General features: G+C 38.4%; 1 protein-coding gene across 12 annotated transcripts in view; it reads left to right on the top strand.

The window, feature by feature from the left end:
• Positions 1-26,197, top strand: part of DYNC1I1 (dynein cytoplasmic 1 intermediate chain 1) — a 331,611-nt gene that overhangs the window by 252,016 nt on the left and 53,398 nt on the right. For 8 of the 12 annotated variants that reach the window (XM_078342738.1, XM_003733588.5, XM_035253824.3 and 5 more), the window contains 4 exons: positions 13,810-13,956; positions 18,230-18,343; positions 21,142-21,275; positions 24,899-25,043. In XM_078342738.1, the coding sequence (XP_078198864.1) occupies positions 13,810-13,956; positions 18,230-18,343; positions 21,142-21,275; positions 24,899-25,043 (540 nt within the window). The remainder of the gene's footprint in view (positions 1-13,809; positions 13,957-18,229; positions 18,344-21,141; positions 21,276-24,898; positions 25,044-26,197) is intronic. The other 4 variants (XM_078342739.1, XM_035253825.3, XM_078342737.1 and 1 more) reach the window with 1 other exon arrangement.

Raw genomic sequence — 26,197 nt, 5'->3', positions numbered from 1 at the left:
AATTACCTCTTTCTTAAAAGGAGGGTGGTCTTACCAGGGAAGGATGGAGTTCATTAGCAGGCTCAGAAGCTTTCCTTAACTCTTCATTATCTGGTTTCATATTATTCCTGGCTCTGCAGGATCACTGAATACCTTGCTTTTTTTCAACTCCTGAAGAAGTGACCAGGCACGCTGTGAATCTCACCAACCACCAATTCCAAAGATAAAAACTCATCATCACAAGTCTATACACAAAACACAAATTACTAGGAAATCTGTTCTTAGTGTTTATATAAAATCGTTTTTTAGAGAAAAGAAAGAATACTGCCCTTGTGCATTTAATTTAGATTTATATAAAGCAAAATGTTGCCTTTTATTATAATTGACACATACATTTGGTATACTTTAACGTATGTTTAGGAATTTATGATCACATTTCTTCTAGCTGACCCATAATATCTCCCATATAAATTTGATGAAGAACATGGCTCAGAATAGAATTCTACTGACAGATGGTCTTTAATATGCCTCTAGACTCTTCTCCCTGAATTGGAAACTTCAATTTATACATTAAGGGTATAAATGCCCCTTAATGTGTACATCCTAAGTCTTATGATCAAAAATGAGATTTCCCTTGTGGACTGAGAAAAATTCTTGAAGTGTTGTAAATTTAATCATTTGATCCCCCCAGAACTTTTATTAACATATTTTTCTTTATCTCTGGGTTTGTTATTTTGTCCTTTTAAAAACCAGCTAAGGTTGAACTCTGGGGAATTTGATTCCCATTTGTCTGTTGATCTTCCAAGTACATATAAATGTTGTGGTAAGACGGGATTGCCTTCAGCTTAGAAATGAACCCACAAGGACACATTTCTGTTGCTTTCTACACTGCAGCCATTCTCAGTCTTTGGGTCTCTTGCAAAAACTTCAAAGACTCTTCTGTAGACATGGCATTGGTGTAGAAATTGAGGGCTTGGTGAGATTTGGGATTGGTTAACAATTTAAAAAAATAAATTTACCCTTGTCTCTTCCATACATCTTATAGTAAGCACTTAAGTCCAGGTTTTTCAGTTATTTTCAGTACTTCAAAGTAGCAGTTTATCAATAGAACCTCCAAGGTAGACATAGTCCTGAGAGGTCGCCTGGTTCATCTTTGTGCCTTAGGCATAAGCATATCTAAGTCATTCTAGGCAGATAAAAAAAAAAAGACAAATCTTCACTAAGGCTGTTTCTGCCTTTGGCCTCATTGCTTTGTTGGGTGTAGGGCTTCTCTTCTTATTTTCTTCTCCAAGGTTTATATTCACCACAGTTTTAATGTGAAGAAGGACCCATTCTTGCCAAATTGTTTTATTTTATTGCTAAATTTAGAATGATCCAACTGATTCTGTGTACTGTCACAGCTGGCAAAACCACCACAGTTATTCAGAAAAACCATGTGAAGAGGCTGTGCATAGTGGAACACTTCAGGGTTTTTTTTTTCTTTTTTTTTTAATGGTCTCCCTATAATTTCTGACCTACATGTCTTAGTAATGATCTAATGTGGGCTAGTCCATGACTCTTTGGGTGGATCCTCCAAATGTAGATTTATTTTAACAGCAAGGAATTATTGAGTTACGTATGGAGACTTGATTTTTTTCTTTCTTTCTCAGCCTCCTCAAGCAGCAAACCCTGAATCCTACAAATTCAGAAAGAAATTGTCCAAAGCAGGACATATGTATGATGCAATTGTTTTCAGACATTCTTGCCATTGCAATGGTTCTGAATCTGATTAGCTATTTTTTATATTGTGCTGGTAAAAAAGAATACCTGATAACTGAATTCTTCTCTTGGACTCTGTAGATGATTAACGTTACTGCTTCTTTTACATGGTACAGGAAGGGAACACAGACTAAGAAGCTGGCTCTTTTTTTACATGCTTATTCTGTCAAGAACAAGAAGGAAGGACCATATTTTTTAATGCTGTATTTTCTCCCCTTGAAAGGGCTTAGTACTTTTTCAATAAAAATAAATTTAATTTGTGGCTACACTTCAAGTAAGATGGTTTGATGTCCACATAGAGCAGTCCCAGCTCTGGATTTAGAGAAGTTGTGTGGCTGACCCCTTTAGCGTCACTTTCATGTGGTTGGGTAAGCCATTCTCAGAAACCCCAAGCATTTCTGAAGATCCTAAACTGGAGACATTCACAAGTCTTCCCTCCCTTTTTGCTATTAATCCTTCAAGTTTTAACAAGCACCAAAGTTAATGCTGCCTACACTTTTTCCTGTCAACTTGGAACTCTTTCTTCTGTCTTGAGTAATCTGTTCTCTCTATTTCATACTTACATAAATCAAAGGGGTAGATGTCAACACACACAGTATCCAAATATCAGCTTCCTTTCTCTTAATTAAACAGGATTTAGACATTTGATTTGAAGAAACTGTTACTTTTTAGCATACAAAGGCAACCGTATAATTATCTTCATCTCTTCCTGTTATTTTTTATCTCTATAAATAAAACAAAGTTTGCCTTCGCCTGGTACCACATCACTATTCCAGTCTAGGCCTAGCAACTTGGGTTTTATATTTTCTAAAAAAGCGACAAGAACATTTAGTAAACTGTTGGCAGTCAATACTGAAAAAGCCACCTTTGATCTGAACATGCTTCAGTGAACATTATTGTCAGATATTGATAGTTTTGAACTTTTTCCTAAATGCAAGCCATCCTTTTATTTCCAAAATATGACCATTTTGCCCAAGATGATTCTATCTCAATGATACAACTGTGAAAAAAGTATGCATATTATTTCATGTTGTTTGAGTTCAGAAAAATGTTCCTCAGGTTCTGTGTTTATGTCTCTAAGTAAGAAGTTCCATTTTTTTGTTAAAGCACACAATAGTGGCCCTATTCTCTTTTCATAATAATAAATAATAATTCACATAATTATTTTGATTGTAGAAACACTTAATTTCAAATAGACACACTTCATTTCAAAAGAACTTGTTGGATTGTAATGGCATTTTTGGTTTGGTTATAGAGTGATAAGGTGAAAACAAAGCATTTTCTCCCAAAGTGCTGACAGTCAATGCAGAGCTTGTCAGGAGTGACCCAATTGGTTTTCAGGCTGCTAGCTGTTCATTAGACTCTCCTGAAATGATTAATTGGTCTCAATCAGTTCCCAGCAGGAAGTACCCACCTCATGGTAAATATCACCACAATTCGTACTAATTAGCCCTGTTGTCACCTGTTGCAACTGATAGGCCTGGAGGTGAGTGAGGTGAGCGATCTCTACACCAGCAGCAGAAACCCAACTGGAGAGAGGTCACAGACTCACTGCCAAGGCCACTGCAACAGGCAGGGAGCCCGCAAGACCTCTCTGCCATGTGAGTATGCATGAGGCTTAGCCTGTGACTGCCAGTCCCACGGAGGTGAGGAAGTCAGAAATGCAGTGCTCAGGAGGGACATGTATCTTAAAGAGAAAAGTCACCTGCGTTCAACTGATGAAAGTCTTCACAGTATATCGGTGCCAAGCTGTAGTTCAACTCTGGACTTTGCTGCTTGCTGTTAATTTGATCCTAAGCCAGTGGCTTACCTAGGGTTTCCTAATCTGAAAAAATGTAGGCAAAATTACCCACCTAGTAGGACTGATACAGTGATGTGTTGTATATGTTTGACACTTACTTAGTAAGTGCTCAAAAATTTTGGAATGCTGGCCGCAAGTAAATAGCCATGTAGCCAGGGTGACAGTTCATTAGCCTTCCTAACAATAAACAAAAAAAAAACTCCTAGTGTCTACATGGAGAGTGATGCTGAAGAGAAGTTGGGACCTAAACCTTCACATCATTTTTATTTCTAATTTTCTAAGAACCTAATTATTTCAGTGGGGAGGAGAAACAAGGAGAGATGTAAAAACTAGCAAATCACAAAGGAAACTAAGCAATGGTATTCTAGCAGAGGAACATATCACATGTTTTTCAGTTGGGCTGGTTGTGAAAATGACACATGATTCCATAAGAGAAATATCCAGGCCTACAATGCTGCAGAAGGAAACTTATCCCACAATGACATTGGGCTATATTCCATGAATTAATTGTTTTAGAACTGTGTTTTCCATTTTTCTCCATGAAGCACCTTGATGTTTATTAAATACACAGATCACTAAACCTCTACCTTGGAAATTCTGATTAAGTAGATCCCAATGGGGACCCAGGGATTTGTGTTTTTGTTTCTTTGTTTGTTTTAATTAACAAGCAAAAATTGTACATATCTATAGTATGCAACATGATGTTTTGTTTGATATGTATATACTGTGGAAGGACTTAAGCTATTTAACACACACATCATTTTTTGTAGTGAGAACAGGTAAAGTTTACTCTCTGCAGTTTTTAAATATATAACATATTGTTATTAACTATAGTCACCATGATGGACAGTAGATACCTTGGATTTATTTTGTGTCCTTTGCCTAACATCCCCCCGTCCTCCTATTCCAGCCTCTGGTAACTAATCTGTTTTTAATGAACTCTCCAGGTGCTTTTTTTAAATTCAGATAAGCTTGGGAAACATTAATTTAAAACAGTCCTTGATGGTTTTAAATTTAGAACAGTCAACACACTTAATTGCAAAATAGTGATGCCTGAGTCCCATCTTCAGAAATTCTGATTAAATTGGTATAGGATGTGGCCTGAGCATTTGAGACTTTTTAAAGCCCCCCAGTTGATGCTAAGGTACAGGCGAATTTGGAGTAATACTGATTTAGAAAATAGTCTGAAGGGTACTTGTAAATGATGGATACAAATAATCAGATGTAAAATCGCATCACAGATCAATAAAGTCCAGCTCTAATTCAAGGTGTGAAAGAACTGTCAAGAATAAAGACTTCAAATAGTTCAACCACATAACAAATGATGTCGTAACATGTTACTAGATCATCAGGACAACCTGTTCATCAGGACAGGACCAAGAATTAACTACTGAAATTATTGGAAAGATATTTGTTGAGCAAGAGGAGTCCTCTGGACCACTTTGGAAATGTCTCTTCGAATCAGGAGGTAGTAATTCTAATTCTATATGGGAATATATTGTTTATCTGTTCTTAAGCTGCATTACCCAATTCAAATATTCCAAAAGCCCCATGGGAAACAGGCAAAGAAAATGCCTTTTCCATAGGTAGGGCAAGAACTATCATGCTTCTATTGAGAACAAAAAATTAAGGCTTAGATGCCTCATACCCATTAGGATGGCTAATACTAAAAAGAAGGGGAAAAAAACACAAGGAAAACAGAAAATAGCAAGTGTTGCTGAGGGACATGGAGAAATTGAAACCGCTATGTATTGTGGATGGAAGGTAAAATGGTGTGGCTGCTTGTACTGATCTATTTTCACTCTGCTGATAAAGACATACTTGAGACTGGGCAATTTACAAAAGAAAGAGGTTTAATATGGACTTACAGTTCCACGTGGCTGGGGAAGCCTCACAATCGTGATGGAAGAAGGAACAAGTCATGGATGGCAGCAGGCAAAAAAAAAAAAAAATCTCATGCAGGGAAACTCCCCCTTATAATATCATCAGATCTCGTGAGACCCATCCACCACCACGTGAACACCGTGGGAAAGACCTGCCTCCATGATCCAGTTATCCCTCACTGGGTCCTTCTCACAACATGTGGGAATTCAAGATGAGATTTGAGTGGGGACACAGCCAAACCATATCACTGCTATAGAAAACAGTGTGATGATTTATCAAAAAATCAAAAACAGAACTACATTATGATCTAGCATTTTCACTTATGGGTATGTACCCAAAATAATTGAAACCAGGATCTCAAAGAGATATTTGTGGACCCAGGTTCTTAGCAGCATTATTCACAATAGCCAAAAAGTATCTATTTATGAATTAATGGATAAAACCAGATGTGATATATGGATACAATGAAATATTATTCAGCCTTAAAAAGGAATTTTGACACATGCTACGGGATCGATAAACCATGAGGACATTGTGCTAAGTGAAATAAGCCAATCACAAAAGGATAAATACTACATGATAATGCTTATATGAGGTACCTCGAGTAGTCAGATTTGTAGAAACATAAAGTAAAATTATGGTTACCAGAGACTGGTGAAGAGTAGTGGGGGATGGAGGAGGAATGAGGAATTAGTGTTTTATGGGTACCAAGTTTCAACTGGAGAAGATAAAAAGGTTCTGGAGATGGATGATGGTGATGGTTACACAGCAGTGTGAATGTATTTAATGTCACTGAACTGTACACTTGAAAATGGTTAGGATGGTAACAAATTTTATGAGTATTTCACCACAGTAAATAATTTATAAGTGTGTCCTCCAAATATGCAAACAAACAACTTAAGGCTTGAAGGATACACAACTAGTAAGGTATCAGAGCAGAAACTCAGTTCTTGGGACTCTGAGTCTGCCAATCCTCCCTTTCTACCTCCCTACCTCTCAGGGAGTAGAAAGTGAAGATAATGCTCAGGAAGAAGGAAAGAGGGATAAGTGACTGTTTGAGGAAAGAGTGATCCAAGCAGTCCAGACATGGTTGTCTTGCAGATAAGAAATAAGGTTGGTAATTTTTATGAGGTCAGAACATGTCTGCGCACTTACAACAATTAAGATACATTTTACATACCACAAATTTACCCTCTTAAAACATACAATTTTGTGTTTTTTTAGTATATTCACAAAATTGTACAGTTAGCATTGTCTAATTCCAGAACATTTTTATCATCACGTAAAGAACCCCGCACTTAGTAGTCATTCCTTCTTCCCTCCAAACCCAGCCCTAAGCAACCACAACTCAGCTTTCTGACCCTGCTGATTTGCCTATTTGGGGCCTTCTATGTAAATGGAATCATACAATAAGTGGCCTTTTATGAGTTGTTTCAGTTAGCATAATGATTTCAAGGTTCATCTGCGCCCTAGCATACATCAGTATTTTATTCTTTTTGTTGCCAAACATTCCACTGTATGGATTTACCACATTTCATTTATTCATTCCTCAGTTGAGGGACATTTGAATTGTTTCCACTTTTTAACTATTATGAATAAGGCTGCTATGAACATTAGTGTACAAGTTTTTGTGTAGACATATTTTTTCAATTATCTTGGGTAAATACCTAGGAGTGGAATTGCTAGGACATATGATAATTCTATGTTTAATTTTTGGGGGAACTGCCAGACTGTTCTCCAGAGTGGCTGCACAGTTGTACATTCCCACAAGCATTGTAATGAGTGTTCCAATCTCTCCACCTTGTCACCAACACATTTCTATTTTTAAAAAATTATAGCTAGCCTAATGGATGTGAAATGGTATGCCATTGTGATTTGCACACTACCTTTGTATTCTCAGCATAAAACCCGGGGCAAGGCACATGATAGGGTCTAAATATTGAAAGACATGAAAATTCCAAGGAATTCTAAGAAAGGTCATCAGGATAATGGATTTCTGATCTATGGGAAATCAAATTTTAGAATTAGCTGCTTTTTATTTCTTAATACAAACCGTGTCAAGAAGGAGCAGGTAATGAAGTCAGTCGTTGCACCTGGGCATCCCCACATTCATGGGGTGATTACTTTTGGTAGATGCTTACTCCTCTTAGAATTTGGAAGAATAGCCTGTACACCAGTACAGAGACTTAGAGAGAGGAAGGGAGAGTTTTAGAAGAAAAAAAGAGGCTGGATATGTTGGCTCATACCTGTAATCCCAGCACTTTGGGTGGTGGAGGCAGGAGGATTGCTTGAGCCCAGGAGTTTGAGACCAGACATGGCAACATAGCAGGACCCCATCTCTACAAAAAATTTAAAAATTAGCTTGGTATAGCTGCATGTGCCTGTAATCCCAGCTATTCAGGAGGCTGAGGCAGGAGGATCCCTTGAGCCTAGATGTTGAGGCTACAGTGAGCTGTGACTGTGCCATTGCATTCCAGCCTGGGTGACAGAGCGAGACCTTGTCTCAATAATAATAATAATAATATAAAGAAAAAAAGACCCTTTCCCTTCCTCTCAATTGGAGTTAAGTTCCTGACCCATGACTCATGTTGTCTTGACCAGCTTACACCTTCCGTGTTTCCAAATGGCTGATGCTACATGATTGCCTATAAGAGAGGTTTTCAACAGCAGTCTCCTCCAACTACACGTTTCCATTAATAAAAGAAATGTCTTTGTGGGTTTCTTAGATACTTGCAGAAATACACACTAGTTCACTAGTAGTCAGAGGCATCTGATCTGGCTGCCTCAAAGCCCTCTGACAGTGAAGCATTTGTTTTTAGGCAAATAAAATGTCAGCCACCATTAAACAGCATATGGCAACAATATGACCAGTCCCTCCCTGAGGACCATCCTCTCCCCAGAAGAGGGGGTACTTGAAATAGGAGATGCTTTTGAGAGCAGGACCCCTATTCCTCCCATCCAGGCATGATGGCTGGGGAGTGGGCAGAGTGCCACACACAGAAGGTCACAGGCAACCAGATCAAATGGGAGCCTAGAGGGTGAGCTTCCCAGCCTGGAATGACCAAAGGTTGTTCACCCTGGGCATCTGGGTCTGTGGTTAAGGGGAAGTACCATCTCTAAGCTGGCGTGGATTAGCTCTACGAAATAGAAAACAGCCTCCACAGCCACTTAAAGACAGGTCTGGGCTAACTTGAATTGAATGCAGTGATGGTGTACGGTGAGTGAAGGGAGACATTCCAAGCAGAATCTCACCCTTGTCTCTATGGAATTCCCTGTGAGTGGTGTAAAATAAACTGACTTCTCTTTAAATCGATGATGAAGAGGTGGAACTCTGTTTAATGGGTCGGCTCATGTGCAAGTGAACATGTGGCTATATGGATAAGGAGGTGGTCTGTCTTTGCAGAGACAGCCAGTAACTGGGCCATCTGCTCAGGATTAAAAAACCATTTTCTCAGGAGCCTCTGGGCTAAGGCATGCTGCTAAAAACACTGGAAATTGTCAATAGAGATGGCTTGGTCTTCAAAATATAGTCTCAAAACTTTGCTTATCCTAACTTGGGGAAAAACATATTGGGCAAATAATCAAAATGTGATACTTGCCCTCTTGGAAATAGTGGTTCCTAATGTAACACTGTCTTTGTGTTATATGTGTTGGAATATTGACAGCCAGTTTTACTAGTTTTCCATCAACCTTGTTGCATATGAGCTGATATTTCTGAGCCCCTGATTTGACCAACAACATGGCCACATCGATGAAATCAATAGCTTGTGAAAATAGAGTTCAACTGTAGCATCAGGAAAGCTTACTTCGATTAGTTAACATTATCGAAAAATCCTCAGCAACTTTATAATTATTTTCTACTTGCATAAATGACTTGATTTGTTTTTCTTTTTAAAATATTTTGTAGAGGTGGGTTTTGCCATGTTGCCCATGCTGGTCTCGAACTCCTAGGCTCAAACAATCCTCCTACCGTGGCCTCCCAAAGTGCTGAGATTACAGCTGTTAGCCTCTGTGCCTGACTTGATTTGAATTTTCAAAGGTCATATATTATTTGTCAAAGTAATTCTAAGGCATTAATATTTTAAGGAATAAAATAAAATAGGTAATGATTTAAGACGATAAAAATATCAATACACATATATATTCTTATAGAATAACAAAGCAAGGAAACTCCTTATTTCCATTTAATTTTGTTTGTCTACATTTTATTAGTCTTAGTTTAATAATGCTTTATTATAACACTGAATAACTTAATATAAAATTTCAACTGCATAGGGAAGTAATAAAAATTTTTAAATAACAATGGTGTTATTAATAATGTTTTTTAAGATTTTATCTCCAGAAAAAAATTAACTGTTAAGAATGAAGGACAAAAATCCCCCACAATTTTTAGTAGTATCAACCAATCTTTCTGAAGTGCTTTTTTATATTTAACCAAATAGAGATAATTGACAGAATGATATCATCATTTGCTCTTTTTACTGACAGTCAGTAAATTCTATGACAATCAGCACAACAGCAGTGACTACATAGATAGCTGTGTGAACAGCAGGGGATTGCAACAGTAAAAGGTTTCCCAGACCTTTTACTCTAAGGATTGTTGATGTAGACTTTCCAAATTAGAAGATGAGCTCTCATTCTCCAAACTGTAGTTAAGACTATAAAAATATCTGTAAACATATATTCTTACAGAGTAACAAGGCAAGTGAAAAATAAAGAATTAAGTCACTCATCCAAATGTTGGCCACCATTACATCAAACATCAGAGTATGTAAAGATATCTTGTGAAATGACTGAATTCTCAAGTTTACATCTAGGTAATTGAGATCTTACTGCCTTAGTGTTTTTACATGAATAATAGTGGATAGTGTGGTGTACCCTGGAGATCTGTGTTGAACATAGAATAGATATGTAAATATATCTGTATATATTTAAACATATATGTCATGTAATAAATATAACATATAATCAATGTGTTGAGCTTAAGATATAAGTGAAACTGATTAACATAACTATACCTTATCTTCCAAATAGAAAATGAAAAAAAAAAGTCTACTTTTTCCTCGTGGATATATTATAAAAATAGGTTTGCGGCAAAACAAAGTAGACTCTGGAGGCAGAACTTTGGCACTGCAAGGTGGTGTTACTCTTTTTTAGCATTCTCTTTACTTATCAAATTTAAATAGAATTCCGAATTTGAGATGGGGGAGCTCTTGTGACATTTAACATTTTTGAAATGGTTTAGTAGTCCTTAGTTGGTGCTAAGTGTTGGATGATGAATGAATGAAGAATGAACAAATTAATGAATGAACAAGTAGGTATTGGATTTATCACCCTGTGGGGTTGGGCTCTAGTTGATTGCCAACTATGTGTTTCAGCTTTATAGAAATACCTCCACTGTTGGTTTTCCTCTGGTTTAGTCTCAACAAACAGTACAAGATTGGGAGGGGTGTTTGCTAGGATTCAGCTGAAACACAGAAGCAATCAAGTGGTTGAATTCTGCATTTTTAAAATGAATGACATTCTTTTATCCATACTGATTCAAGCTTTGGTAAATTCAATTGTTGATACCACCTGGATAATTTTAAGTCTTTCTGAAGCTTTAAAAAAAAAGTTTCCAGCATAGCTCCAGCAACATAAGAATTTCATCAATTGAAAGCTAAGAATCATCTATGTGGGATGTGTAAAACAAGAAGCTGACCAGCATTATTTTCTTTTTCTTTAATTCAGTATCATTATTGAAAGTTGTTCTTGAACTTTATGAAAACCAGATTGGGGCATGAGCATGTTCTCCATTGAATCACATTCAAGGAATTGGAACTGAAAATCATTCAAAGTGGAGAAACATGACATTGAAAAATAGTCTGCATTCTTTATCTCCCTCAGAGTATCTGAGACTGTTTCTGACTAGGAACCCTTAGTCTGATAGGATATCTGGGTTTGGTTGTGTGTGTGTGTGTGTGTGTGTGTGTGTGTGTGTGTGTGTGAATAGATGTTTAGTAGTCAAAAAGAGGTCATAGATTTTTGTTTTGGGGTTTTTTGTTACTACTTTGCTAGCATATCAGTGATAACCTTGGATTCTCTTACTCATTTGCTCTGAAAGTTGTGATTTCTCACCATTGTCCACAAAAAAAAAACTAAATAATGTCATTCAAGGCTTTCTCCTGTCTAGCCCAGGCGATCTCTTTGCCACACTTCCTACTATCTGATTCCTCCATGCAAACCCCTTCCCAGCCAAAAAAGACTATAGGCTGATCACCTGTCTCATTTTCCTGCCTCCAGTCCTTTTCCCCCATTATCCTATCTTTCAGGAATGCCTTTTTCTTCCCTCCACTGGCTCAATGTTTCATATATACTTCAAGGTGTGATTCATTCTCGTCAATGAGGTCTTTCTAACCATCTCACCATTTCCAGCCTCCTCTTCCCTCCCCTAACTAAAACAAATCTTCCCCTTCTATCTATCCCCCTCACACACAGAGACACACATACACACCACATGCTCCTACAATTTAGTCATGGCGTGTGTCACATTCAAGGCTGCTAGTTGGGTGTGCAAGTTGTGCCGAAGGGACACGTGGGGATAAAAATCCATCTTGCTCTCCATTTGCCAAGGCATATACCTGCCAACATGACTGTGTGTCTGCACAGGACACCTTTTTCTGTTTTCCACAAAGACACTGTATGGACTGGGTAGCCCATCTGTTCATCTGTGTCCATGTTTTTTAGTTCCCTTTCACAGAGCACAACTTTGCTGAGGGCAACGACCCTTTTACTCCTACCATTCCTAGTACAATACCTTCCTTACACATGGTAAGTTCTCTATGACTTCATTTAATTTAATTAAGGCATGAAATGTATTCACTAAAAATAATTACTTCAGCTTATAAATGCAAATATGGAAAGAACCTTAGGAATCAAAATGGACTTAGCAGATGCAGAACAGTAACTTGTCTGATTTTCTGTGCATTACAGTTCTATCTCAGCTAAGTAATTTCTTGCAAAATGTAGTGTCCAGTCTTTTGTGGAGCTTCAGAAACCACATTTGTGACGGACCATGACAGACCATGGCAGAGCTGGACTAAAATCCATTTCTGGCTATTTGCTAAAATAGGCAAACAATAGCATTAAGAATTTTCTAAAGTGGGCAGAATTAAGGTCAGGAAGAATGCCCATGGGAGATGAGTGAATTTTAGGAGGAGCCAGTTGGATCAGTCTGAGGTTCGTATACTTCCTAGAAATCTACATTAAGTCAAAAACAAAAAGAAGACCTCATCTTTTTACTATTATTATTATACTTTAAGTTCTGGGGTACATGTGCAGAACTTGCAGGATTGTTGCATAGGTATACACATGCCATGATGGTTTGCTGCCTCCATCCCCCCGTCACCTACATCAGGCATTATCCCTCCCAATGTTATCCCTCCCCAACCTCCCTGCCCACCTCTATCCCTTCCCTAGCCCCCAACCCTCAAACAGATCCCAGTGTGTGATGCTCCCTTCCCTGTATCCATGTGTTCTCATTGTTCAAGACCCACTTATGAGTGAGAACAAGCGGTATTTGGTTTCTGTTCTTGTGTCAGTTTGCTGAGAATGATGGTTTCCAGATTCACCCATGTCCCTGCAAAGGACATGAACTCATCCTTTTTTTATAGCTACATAGTATTCCGTCATGTATATGTGCCACATTTTCTTTATCATTGATGGGTATTTGAGTTGGTTCTAGGTCTTTGCTATTGTAAACTGTGCCATAATGAACATACATGTCCATGTGTCTTTATAATAGAATGATTTATAATCCTTTGGGTATATACCCAGTAATGGGATTGCTGGGTCAAATGGTATTTCTGATTCTAGATCCTTGAGGAATCACCACACTGGAAGACCTCATCTTAAAGTCCTTGAGGCTAGAATTACTCTGCCTTTACCAACACTGCAAATAGTATAATTTGATGTGGCCATGCTCTCAAAGTAAGGAATTTCTTCATAAAGGCTTCAGTGGAGAATTAATACTAGTTCTCTTGCAATTTTTTGTGATAAATGAGTAATGTACATAAATCAAGCTTTAGAGACAACAAAACAATGATGTACTTAAGATAGGTTTTATACCTATTTGATAACATGGACAAGACTTCAAATTTCAGATTTTAAGGAGTAATCATTGGTTAGCCTCTCCAAAGAAATTCCTGTGCCTATGTACAAAATTTCTTAGTAACTATGCACTTTTACAGTCCCAGCTTTAAATTGCTTTTTGTTTTCCAGGATGTATTGAGTTTGCATGATGAACTGTTTTCAGGAAGAAACAAGCCTTCTACAACCATTTCACAGTCTCTCTCTCTCTCTCTCTCTCTCTCTCTCTCTCTCTCTCTCTCTCTTCTTTTCCTTGACAGTCCTCTGTGATGTCAGTCTGCTTTGCCCGTTTCCATCCTAACTTGGTGGTTGGTGGGACTTACTCGGGCCAGATTGTCCTCTGGGACAATCGCAGTCATCGAAGGACTCCGGTGCAGCGGACTCCCTTGTCAGCTGCTGCACACACGGTAATGTAAACTTTTGCCACATCCCTGTGAGCCACCAAGCCCTGAAAGAGAAAATAGCTCTACTCAGAAAAGTATGGATATTGCCAGTAATGCCAAGTTGGGAGGATCTACTTTATTATGATTGAAGCCTGACCGACTAAAAGTGAAAAGTAGATGAAGGAAGCACTGGCTTTAGGGATATCTCTTAATAATCTACATATGCTAGCATGTAGGGAGGATCTCCTTGGCTCTCCCAAAGGCCACCAGTAAAGAGAAACCTTGGAAGAGGCAATCTGTGGAATTATTTTCCCAAAGAAACCCAGTGCATTTACATTGTAAGATGGAAACATGTATTTTCAAATAGATCCTGAAGAGTAAGCATTTTATGTCTAAGGATAATATGTGGGACTTTGCCAACAGGCCTTTTCCATTTGTGAATTGAGAGAGTACTTTGACTTTAAATTCTGGAATGTGTGGTATAAGTCTTAACATAAAGTCTAAAGTGACAATATAATCCCTGGGGTTAAAAGTCAACATCTCAAAACCATTACCCATAATTTAGTAGAAGAGATTCAGTATAGTGTTCATAAGACAACTACTCTGTCATTTCCTTTAAGAGAATGACAGGTGTGTATAGCAATTGTTCAGAGGAATGAGAAGACAGGCATGTCTCCATCAATCCTTGCTACCTTGACACTCAGGGAAACTGATGTTCTTTCTCTGAAATGCCCAAATTATGCCCAAGGATACAGCTCTACTCTTGTTTTCAATTTCCTTAACGCTCTTGCCTCATTTGTTTCATATCCTGGCCTCAAAAGCACTCTGGCATGAAAAAGGACTGCCAACTGCTTAGCTAAGTCCATGAGAAGGAAAATTCTCCCACTCTTGTAAGATTTTCAATGGGAAATGACAAATACCAAGTCAGCCTTAATTCTGATTGACTGGGGCCGAAGACACATGCAGGTGAAACTAGTTCTTGGGAATCTTGGGAAATTGCTCTTGCCTACCCCATTTCCCCAAACTAATAACAGAAAATTGTGGCCCAGGAGAAGGTGGGCTTGATGCAGGTGTTGGCTGAAGTAATGTGAAACCATGTCTTGGCCCTGTTCGGATGGCTGGTGTATTTCTGAACTTACCTTCTGAAATTTCCAAAATCGTGATTTCAAATGTTAGAACATTTAGCAGTAAGCTTTTGGGAAGAATTCAAACCCAGGAGCTCTTCCAAAGAATTACAGTTTCTTTTGCAAGTAACTTAGAGTGTGATCATCACAACTAAAGTACTATTGTTATCACACTTACTGGCGTTGTTTCTGTTAGAAAATACAATAGGCCAGGTATGGTGGCTCATGCCTTGAATGCCAGCATTTTGGGAGGCCAAGACGGGTGGATCACTTGATGCCAGGGATTTGACATCAGCCTGGCCAACATGGAGAAACCCAGTCTCTACTAAAAATACAAAAAGTAGCTGGACATGGTGGTACACGCCTGTAATCCCAGCTTCTTGGTATGCTGAGGCAGAAGATTTGCTTGAAACGGGTGGTTGCAGTGAGCCGAGATTGTACCACTCTACTCCAGCCTGGGTGACAGAGGGGAGACTTCCTTGAAAAAAAAAAAAGAAAGAAAGAAAGAAAATAAAACAAAAGCCTGTCCATTTTTCTCTTTTGCTGTGTTTTTTCTAATCTATAGCTAAAAGCGAACAGTTAATTTTGTGACTGTCTTTCAACTTTCACTATTGGGTGGCTGATTAGTACCAGGATCAAAAAGGAAAAAGAGGCCCACCATAGATTACTCACTAATTTCCTTTCACACTCACCACACATATGCATTTGGGACAACAGGAAATCATAACTAAAACAAAATCCTTCTGGCACACAGTAAGTTTATTTCTAAAATAAATAAAAACAATCTGGAATCTATACTGGAAAAATGAGGTGTACTGTAGCTTTTTTCTTCCTTAATGGTAGAGTGCGTGTGTGTGTGTGTGTGTGTGTGTGTGTGTGTGTGTGTGTTTTCATGCCCCAGTGTCTGCTTCTGTTTTGGTTTCATTACACCTCTTTTTTCTTTTAAACTGAGTTTTATTACTCGTGGAAGCACAGGCCGGTAGTGCTGATTAAAGCCTGGGAGGGGCTGCCACACACACTCTTACTCAGGGCATTTGGCTCTACACATTCTTCTAAACTTGCTCCTTTCTCTGCTGGACCTTTCTGAGTCTTGATCTGTTAGTGTTTAATGATTTGTATAGACGCTCAGTGGTTAACAAAGAAGCCCCACTGGACTCTTGCTGAAAAACAAGATGGATTTCAGGTTCATAACAGTATTTGGATCCAGCCTTCCCATTCTTTAGTTGTACTGTCAATACTGTTTTCAGGTGAAAATTCGTTACATCCATTCTCCCATTTGATTTCCACATACAGCTTTGCATGCTGTGTAGCTCTGGGTTTGAATTTGATAGTTCACTGCCTGGGCTCTATATACACCAGATACTTGGGAAAGAGCATTGCCTACAGACCCACAACCAATAATTCCCCATGATAGCTAGAGAACTGATTGGGATAACACTTAGCTTCAGATCTTTGCTGTATTTGGCGCTGTGCAGATCCACTATGGCTGATTCATTTGGAAGTTCCAGTAAAAATATGGTGTGAAAGACATAGGGGCTTAGTTGACTGTCCATCAGCATGGGGGAAAGAGGTGATATAATTTTCACCAAAGCGGATATACTCTTAGGATGCATTAGATGCAGGCATATTTTTTACCAGATGAGAAGTGATAATTCAATGCTGCCCAGATTTCTATATTCCGCTGGTCAGAATATAGCTAGACAGTTGTTTTATTCTCAGAACCTCACTGGTAGAGGAACTCAGACAAAATACAGCATTTTCAAAAGAGATTCACCAGGATAGGGAAGGTTTTGAAAACCAAGTATACAAGGTACAGATGAAGGAATTAGTGACATTCTGTATAAGAAAAGACTTGGCAGGGAGGGGAGTAATAGGGAACAACTATCTATAAATATTCAAAAAGCTGTACTGTTTTGACTTGATCACTTTGGTCCCAGAGGGCACTACACTGAAAGTATCTCCTTGAACTTCTTTTTCCCCATTAGTGGAAGAAAAACCTCCCCCAGAAAATACTGCAAAAACTGGCTGCCCTTTAAGAAAGGTGTCTAAGCAGAGTTTGGACCACCTCTTGGTTGAGGCAGATAAGAAGCTATGTTAGATGATTATTTCTGCCCCTTCTGACCAGCATTTTTTATGATAATAATAGTTTGGGAACCATTCTTTATGCAATATCAACTTTCCAGTATTAAATATTGTTTCGTTGTAGTTGTGGCTAGGTATTATGGACAGTAACTCATCAAGGGTAAGACTTATATTGTCAGCTATTTGCACAAAGAAGCACCGAGTAAGTGTGGTTTGGCAACTGATGGTTGAAATGCCTGAAATCTAACACAGATTGTTGTAGGTTCTGCTCATGTTAACCTTCCATTTGGTGTTTAATAAATGACTACAAATTATTTTAGCCTACCATTAAGAATTCTGAAGAGTGGGATAATCCACTAGAGTATGACAGAGAGTTACAGCATCTTGTGTATGGTTCCTAGTTTGTATAAATGACCTTCCTCAATGCCCTGGCCATATCTAAGCCTCTATAATACTGCAAACGGTATTTTGAAAAATAAATATATCATTATCCTAGATTTTGCAGCAACATAAAAGAAACCGATTTTATCTCACTAGGTACATTGTGCCAATAATCTCACCACCAGTATCTCTCCCCCAAATTAAAATGGTTATGAATATTAACCGCTTTTTATAAAGAATGTTAACAAATATTTGGCATTGTGACTATAATGCATTAAACTCCACATTTAGTAACATATATTCTTTCCAAAAGTCAATAGTTCTACTGTTTTGAAGACTGTCTTTTTCCATCACTCTTGTTGAGCTTAGAAGCCAACCTATGCAGTGGAGACTTATTCAAGTAATCCAAATTCACCTCCCTGCATTGCCTCTGCTCCATCAAACCTCATTTGCTCTAGCTTCCTTCTGTTCCACTGCATTGCATTCTGACTGAGCAAGGTGAAGCTTCATATTTCCACTATTGTATGTTGCTTCCAGAGCTTTTAGAAAGAAATCAGGTTTAAATCAAAAGCAGCAAATGACCTGAGGCTTGTATTACAGTAGGATTATGTCAGTCTTTAATCCTTGTTTTAGAGTAATGTGTTTGACACTCAAATGTAGGCGCTTCCTCTTGGATCTGTGTCTGATCCTCCTTGTTTATATTTTTGCAGCATCCCGTGTACTGTGTAAATGTTGTTGGGACCCAGAATGCTCATAACCTCATCACTGTCTCCACTGATGGCAAAATGTGTTCCTGGAGCCTGGACATGCTCTCAACTCCACAGGTGGGTTTGTTTTTCCCTACACATAACAGCATCCTGGTTAAAAGAGATACCTACTTAATGGAACGTAGTTCCTAAAAGCCAAACCCTCACATCCTAGAGGAGCTAAAACCAATGGATGTACTTGAAAGAGTGGTGCTTGCTTTCAGCAATCTTCTCTTGGAGCCAAAACCCATTTCCTTTACTACAAATCATGTAATTATTGTAATACATTAATCCTTAGGTCAGTTTCAACTGAAAATGAAATAATCCATTCTAAATCATAGTAATTATGGAAGTTGGCCTATGGTATGAATTGAACTTACCCTACAGCATTGTTAAACAGATGCAAACGAGGTTGGAGCTCAGCAGAGCAATCCCTTATGGGTACCTGCATGGAGGGAAGGTATCCCAGCAAAACAGAAATCCAAGCCCTTGCTTGTATCCGTAGCCTAGACAACAGCCTGTGTGTATGAAGAATTTATCAAACCATCTGTTTTCCCCTCTGGAATGTTTGTTAGTATGGCTCCTGTCATTCTTTGTTCAGTAAATGAGAAGTCAAAAATGAAAAAGTTGCAAAGTCTGCAAACCACTACTGATTGCAACAGTGGGAACCAAACAAAGGAAGAGAAGTGGGAGAGGCTGTCAAAGGGAGGCAACTAAATGTAACTTGCAAGCCATGTACGTAGACAAACACACACACAACGCATCTACACGTGGACACATACATATGCACTTTCCCCACATTTCTTTGTGTGAAAAAAACAGTATTCACTCTCCTCCAACCAAAATCCACAGAGCAGTCACTGTTATAGCCTTTGACAAAAATGTAAGGACACATGAAGAAACTTGTAAAACGATACCTAGCAGATAATTCTCAATGTTAACATTTCTATATTCTTTCCCAGGATAACCTCCCTAGAATGTCTGTCACACAATTTTAGAAGAAGTTAAATTTTCAAAATATACATAAAGAGATGGGGCATAGTGGTTTACACCCATAATCCCAGCACTTTGAGAGGCCGAAGTGGGAGAATCACTTAAGCCTAGGAGTTCAATACCAGCCTAGGCAACACAGCAAGACCCTTTCTCTACTAAAACTTAAAAAATTAGCTGGGTGTGGTAGCACATGTCTGCAGTCCAAGTTCCTTGGGAGGTTGAGGCAGGAGAATTGCTTGAACCCAGGAATTCAAGGTTGCAGTAAACTATTATCACACCACTGCACTCCAGTCTGGGTGACAGAGTGAGACCTGTATCTTCAAAAAATAATAATAATTATTATTATACACACACACACAAGGAAATATGGAAACTATGAAGAAAGAAACTCCTTTAAATCTCCACAAAATACAGATGTAAAGAATACTAAGTTTTAAAAATAATATTTTAGGGAGAAAAAAGAGAGAGTGTTAATAAGCTGCTTACAACTGAAGTTCCTCTATTTTTGCTGATCTTTAACGTTATAGAGGCCTGGAGCTATGGGTATTTTATGGCCTTGTCTTAAAATCCTCAGCAATGTGTTGTTTTCTTTTATAAACAGACATAAGAGCAAACCCTCTATTTAGGAATTTTTAATTGCCCATTTTGCTCATTACACATATCTGTTTGGGTTAAAACCAGGCACATGATGGCTCTAGGTCCTTTTGTATTAGTTTTAGCATGTCCACAGACTCCCGTGTCTATACAAAGATGGAGAATTTCATGACATGGCTTCCATGATGGCAGGGAAGAGTAGGGGCATCTAACAGCTGTCCTGGTCTTTCTCTCTTCCAAATGAGTAAAGAGACCTTTCCTTCCTTGCTGCCAACTTTAGTGCTGAAGCAGATCATTGGATAATCCAGTTTTCTGTATGACATAGTCACAGCATCCTCTCCTTTAGCCCAGATGCTGATGTGTTCCCTGTGTGTGGATATCACAAACTTTGAGCACATCACAGGATCAGAATGATCTGTGCTGCTTAGATTGTTAGCTTGTGCTTTCAATTTAACGGATTCCCTGGACAAAATGGTCCAGTTTATTTGCACGAGAAAGACTAAACGCTCAAGCAACTTAATGATATTTTTAAAAATTATTTCAGACACTCAAAGTAGGCTGTTTGATGTAAATAGCCAAATATACTCAGGGATATAAGTTATAATTACTCTTTTCTGTCATTAAACTTAATTCAGCAGTATATCTTTTAAGATTAGAACTCTTTAATTCTCAAGTTTAAAAAAAATATATAAAATAAAGACTCCTGTTTGCTATTTTAAAGACTGATTTAAATATTGTTCTTTCCAGGCTTAGAGCCTATTCACCCAATGGCTGCCCTGCATGAAATCTAGTCCCTGTTGAAATCTGTTTTTTATGACTTGAGTGACAACTTTCTGGTTTTAGTCCATGGAGGACACACACTCCTGCTTTGACAAATGTGCTTAGTACATCTGATATTAATACATGTGTATTCTCACGAACAATTGATATTGAAAATGTTTGTAAATACAAGGGTATTGTGTGTTTTATTAAAGTCTGGAGCTGACAAGTGTAACCATTACAGTATTATCTTTAGTTTCTGCACCATTAGTTTCAAAATTCTCACCTGTCATCTCTGCCTGACTTAAGAAGCAGCAGCACATGCTGATGAAATCCAGCCGGCCTGAAACCAGAGATCCACAGAAGCATGAATGTCAGGGGCAGTAAAGTATGGTTTCTGGCACAGCCAGGGTCTTTTGTAACGCTGTGTGAAAAGCAAACAGACGATTTAGCCAAATGATTTTTCCGTGCTATCTTTGGCATGGCAAGGAGTTGACAGATGGAAATGTAACCACACCGTGTTTTGGTAGGAGAGCATGGAGCTGGTGTACAATAAGTCCAAGCCTGTTGCTGTTACCGGAATGGCTTTCCCAACGGGAGACGTCAATAACTTTGTGGTTGGCAGCGAGGAAGGTACAGTCTACACAGCTTGTCGTCATGGAAGGTGATTTTCTGTTTCCTTACTGATGACATGTTCCTCATTTCCAAAAGTCTGTTATCGTATTCTGGATTTTAACCACCTTGCATTATGAGAAAGGCATCTCTGAAAAAATAGAAAGCACAACTTCAAGTCTTCATTATCTTAAAGAGCTACATCTGCTCTGGCCATTAGCTATTCATAAGACTTTGGTGGTTCACACTGCCTTGAGAGAAAAAAGCTCAAGCTTCTGAGACTCTCATAATAGACCACCTGCACCTTCCCAGCCTCTCTGCATACCTTCAGAGTCTAGCCACATGCCCATCAGAGATAATAATCCACAAGTACTTCTTATCCCTCCATGCCTCAGTGAGTTTCTACACTCAGCTTATTTTACCAGGTCTAGCATTTCTCCCTTCTTGGCCTGGTTAATTCCTCCTCATCATTCAAGAGCCAGCACAGAGATCATTCCATGTGAAACCTTTCCTGACTCTTGAGCAAAGAAAACCACTCACACCTTTAAGTCCCATAGAATTTCATTTATTTTATTCATTCACTCTTCCAAGGAATGTTTATGAAGAACTTACATGTGCCAGGCACCATCATAAGGGTACAGTAAAGAACATGATAGACCTAGAGTTCATATTCTAGTTGAGGGTAAAATACTAGTAAGGAAATAAATACATAGTTTAGGATGATAAGTGCTATGGAGGAAGTTAAAGTAGAATAAGTGGGATAAACTGTAGGCTGTCAAGTTTACTATTTCATACATTTTTCCTATGCTTCTACAATAGCATGAATCATATTTTAGTTTATTCCTTCATCTGCCATTTTTCTCTTATTACATTATTTCCATTTCATCTTTAATTTCCTGTCCAGTACCTAGGACATAGTAAGTGAGAAACTAAAAAATCTAATGAGGTATAAAGAAACTATATATAATATAATTCGTATGAATTGTTCCTCCCAGAGGGGCCAGAACAGAGTGAGTCACACAAACCACTGTGCAGTTCCCAGGTGATAAGAACTCTACCTTAACTGAGAGATTAACAATGCCCCTGGAAAAGAGAGTTGTCAGTATAAAGTGGAGTCCAATAGTTTGGACCAGATTGCAAAATTGCATTCAATACTTAGCAGGTGGCCTCACGTCTTTTGAAAATGTCACTAGGTTCACATTGGTGCTTACTTCCTCTTTTACTTCAGTAGTTCTTATTCAATTGATTTTTTTCATCTCTTGCACTCATCCCAGACTATAAAGACTTAATGAGGAACTGCAAATTGTTCTAAGTTCATATCCCTGTGCTTTTGTGATTTTTAGAAATAGCAAGCATCCATGGCTCAGCTATGTGAGTTTTTCCATTCAGACTATACAAGCTGTGACATTCTTGCTGTTCAGCACATAGAAACAAGTAGTATTTGCCCCCTCACGTGACTTAGGAAGATATGCCTCACAGTCCATTCCCAATGACCGTCCTTCATAAAAGCTGGCTAAAACCACACATTAAAGTTCTATCAAAGCATAGAAAGATTTGTTAAAGTCATTCATTCATGAATGCATTTGTTGTATGCCTACTTTGAGCAAAGTGCATTATTAGGTGCTGCAAGGCCTGCAGACATCATGTAGATCTGGTTTCTCTCTTCAAAAGAACTGATGACAGTGGGAAAGATAAAATACACAAGTATCTGGAACATGAGTAGAATGTTGTAAGTGGCATGAGAGGCACAGAGAATTTAGTAGGGCCAGACATGGAGTCACAGCTTTATCCATATGTGTATTAGAATCAATAGGGCAGCTGCTTGGGAGGCTGAGGCGGGGGAGTTGCCTGAACCCAGGAGGCGGAGGTTGCGGTGAGCCGAGATCGCGCCATTGCACTCCAGCCTGGGTAACAAGAGTGAAACTCCATCTCAAAAAAAAAGAAAGAATCAGCAGGGCATAGGTTCAGTTGATTTAACCCATGGTTTCACCTAGGTCCTTAATTGTCTACGAAGGCTATAGAATACAGTCATTGATAATTTCCAGATTTTTTCATTAATATAAAGTGAATAACATTTTACATGATGAACATTTTTGTTCTGTGGTTATCATCCTTTTAAAACACTATCAGAATATGCACTGTGGTTCAAAAGAAGGGTCCCTACAGCACACACCACAAATCTCTTTACAACAAGCTTAATGTTGTTTTTACATTGGTCCATCCATCTGAAATATAAAATACAGACCTTAGTAAAATTGTAACATAGCAGGCATTGGCTTTGTAGTCATTGTAAATGGGTCATAATAGGTCTATGGGGGAGAAGCAGGGGATTGCCATTTTTCACCTAACATAGAGAAGGTGCAAATCCACTTCCATAAATTAAACAAGGTCCTCATTTTGCACCCTATAAACCCTTTCAGGATGCTGTTAAGAGCAAGTGGAGTCTCACCAGGGGCCACTTCAAAGATCAGTTCCTCGAGTTCATTAGAACAAATTTAAATGATCATGTGTGGAACTGCTGTTAGCAGTTTCACTGGGCATGATTTTTGAGTGCCTGTTATATGGAACATGCACTGCAGCACTTTGCTCATGATTCCAAATTTTGCTAAGCACATTGACATTTATTGGTACTCCAGAGGCCCAAATGTTTTAATAACTGAACTCATTTTTATTCTTAGTGACATAATATTAAGATTCTACAATCCCTACATATTTATTTGTCATATTTGTAACCTCGTGCACATGAATATTTTAAATACAACATTTTTGGTATGTTTTCTCACATCTTCCTAATTGTGTATGATTGCATGCAGAATATTGTGATAATAGAGGGCTGCAAATAATACCAGCTTAGTTAAATAAGCAAAATATGTCTGTGGGTAATTTTTTTAATGTCTATCATTATTTCTCAAATATTCTTCTGTTTTAAAAAGACCTGAGACATAAGTTTGTCTCTTTTTCTTAGCTAGTTCATGCAGCAAATATTTATCGGGCACTTACTGTATACAGACACCTGGCAACGAGAAAGACAAGATACCTGCCCATATGGAATTTATAGTAGATTTGTAAATCTCGCTTCTGTTTTCAGTAAAGAGAAAACATCATTTTCTCCATATTATATTTAAATTATGTGTATTATTTTATGGTGACAAGGGTTTCCACAAAGTGTTACATCTTTAGCTATGTCAACTTAATTTAAGAAATTTTCTTGAAAAAAATAAACAATTGTTTCTTCAAGGATGGATAGAGTTTAATAGTCAACAGGCCTCCCAAAAGGAGATAAAGCAGGCCATGTGCAAAATGCTATCTCAAGAATAAAATAGCCTTATAAATATAAAAGCTCCTGCACTTGTTTTCATTAATATAACTGCATCAACAATGATAGGCTTTGAGGAATTCCACAAAAAGAATTAAATAATAAATATTGATATTAAATTCTGTATTTTAAAAAGATTACATTGTTTTTAAATAAAAATAGTGTAACATGTTTGCAAACAATTTCTTTCAGGATACTTGTAAAAGTTATTTCATTTTGGTGGTGTATGGTTGTTCTAAATTATGGAGAAGTAATCATGCAGAGTTGAGGGTTTTTCTGTTTTGTTTTGTTTTTTAAGCAATCACTGCTTTGCAGATTCCATGTCACTGGAATTCTGCTCATGTGTGTTCTTCCTACAGCAAAGCAGGTATTGGTGAGGTCTTCGAAGGTCACCAAGGGCCAGTGACAGGAATTAACTGCCACATGGCAGTGGGCCCAATCGACTTTTCTCACCTGTTTGTCACATCATCATTTGACTGGACTGTCAAACTGTGGACCACAAAGGTAAGAATATGTCAACTGAAATTCTCAGATAATGTATAAGGGCAGAGGATGGTTTCTCATTCCCTGGGAACAGCTCTCACTAAAGCCTCTTCCAGGCAACCTGGCATTGGAAATTCATATACCTTCTGGTGAGCCCAGTCTGCCTCAGAGTAGTTAAGGCTTACTTTCTCAGTCCATTTTACTTATTTTTAAACATGTAGGTAATAGTTGAAAACATTCTAATTATAAAAAATTCAAACAATTTAAATAATGATAAAGTTGAAGTCCTCCTCTACCAGCCCCAACCCCATCCACAACATCCCCTTCATTGCCTGCATCTCAGTCCCCTCCCCAGAGGTAAACTTTGATCCGTTTCATGTCTATGTGCTGGAGCTTGGTAGTGTCTACTTACTTTCATGTATCTATAAAAATATATGATTTGAGACTTGGGTTGTTTGTTTCTCTGTTTGGTTCATTGATTGCTTGTTTATTTTTATTTTGAGCTATTGGAGGTTTTTAAGCTGGTAAATGACCCTATGTTATGTTTTAAAAGATAATTCTGGCTGGGCGCAGTGGCTTACACCTGTAATGTCAGCGCTTTGGGAGGCTGAGGCAGGTGGATTGCTTGAGGTCAGTTTGAGACCAGCCTGACCAACATGGTGAAACCCCACCTCTACTAAATTTACAAAAATTAGCCAAGTATGATGACACAAACCTGTAGTCCCAGCTACTCTGGAGGCTGAGACAGGAGAATTGCTTGAACCTGGGAGGTGGAGGTTGCAGTGAGCTGAGATCAAGCCACTGCATTGCAGCCTGTGCAACAGAGCCAGACTTTGTCTCAAAATTAAATTAAATTAAATTAAAGGTAATTTTTGCCATGCTTGAGAGCAAGAAGAAAAGCAGAGCTCACCTGAAAGGAAGGCAGAGTAATGTAAGAAAGAAATGACAGTGACTTAAACCAGTAGTCTGAGATGGAGAGAAGTAAATGGATTTGAGAACCATTTAACAGATAAAAGCCACAGAAATTGGTGATTGATTTGATAGAAGGAAGACAGGAAAGGGAGGCATCAGCAGAGAACCCAGGTTTATGACCTGGGCAGCTGGTGAGCTGTAGCATTCCTGCACTGGAGAGCAGCAGGGGAAGGACATGCTGGGGAAAAGCTTTCCACATGTTG

This window comes from Callithrix jacchus, chromosome 11 (genome assembly GCF_049354715.1).
Source record: "Callithrix jacchus isolate 240 chromosome 11, calJac240_pri, whole genome shotgun sequence".
NCBI classification, from domain to species: domain Eukaryota; kingdom Metazoa; phylum Chordata; class Mammalia; order Primates; family Cebidae; genus Callithrix; species Callithrix jacchus.
The sequence above is the reverse complement of the archived record's forward strand: the minus strand, read 5'-3'. Positions and strand labels throughout refer to the sequence as shown.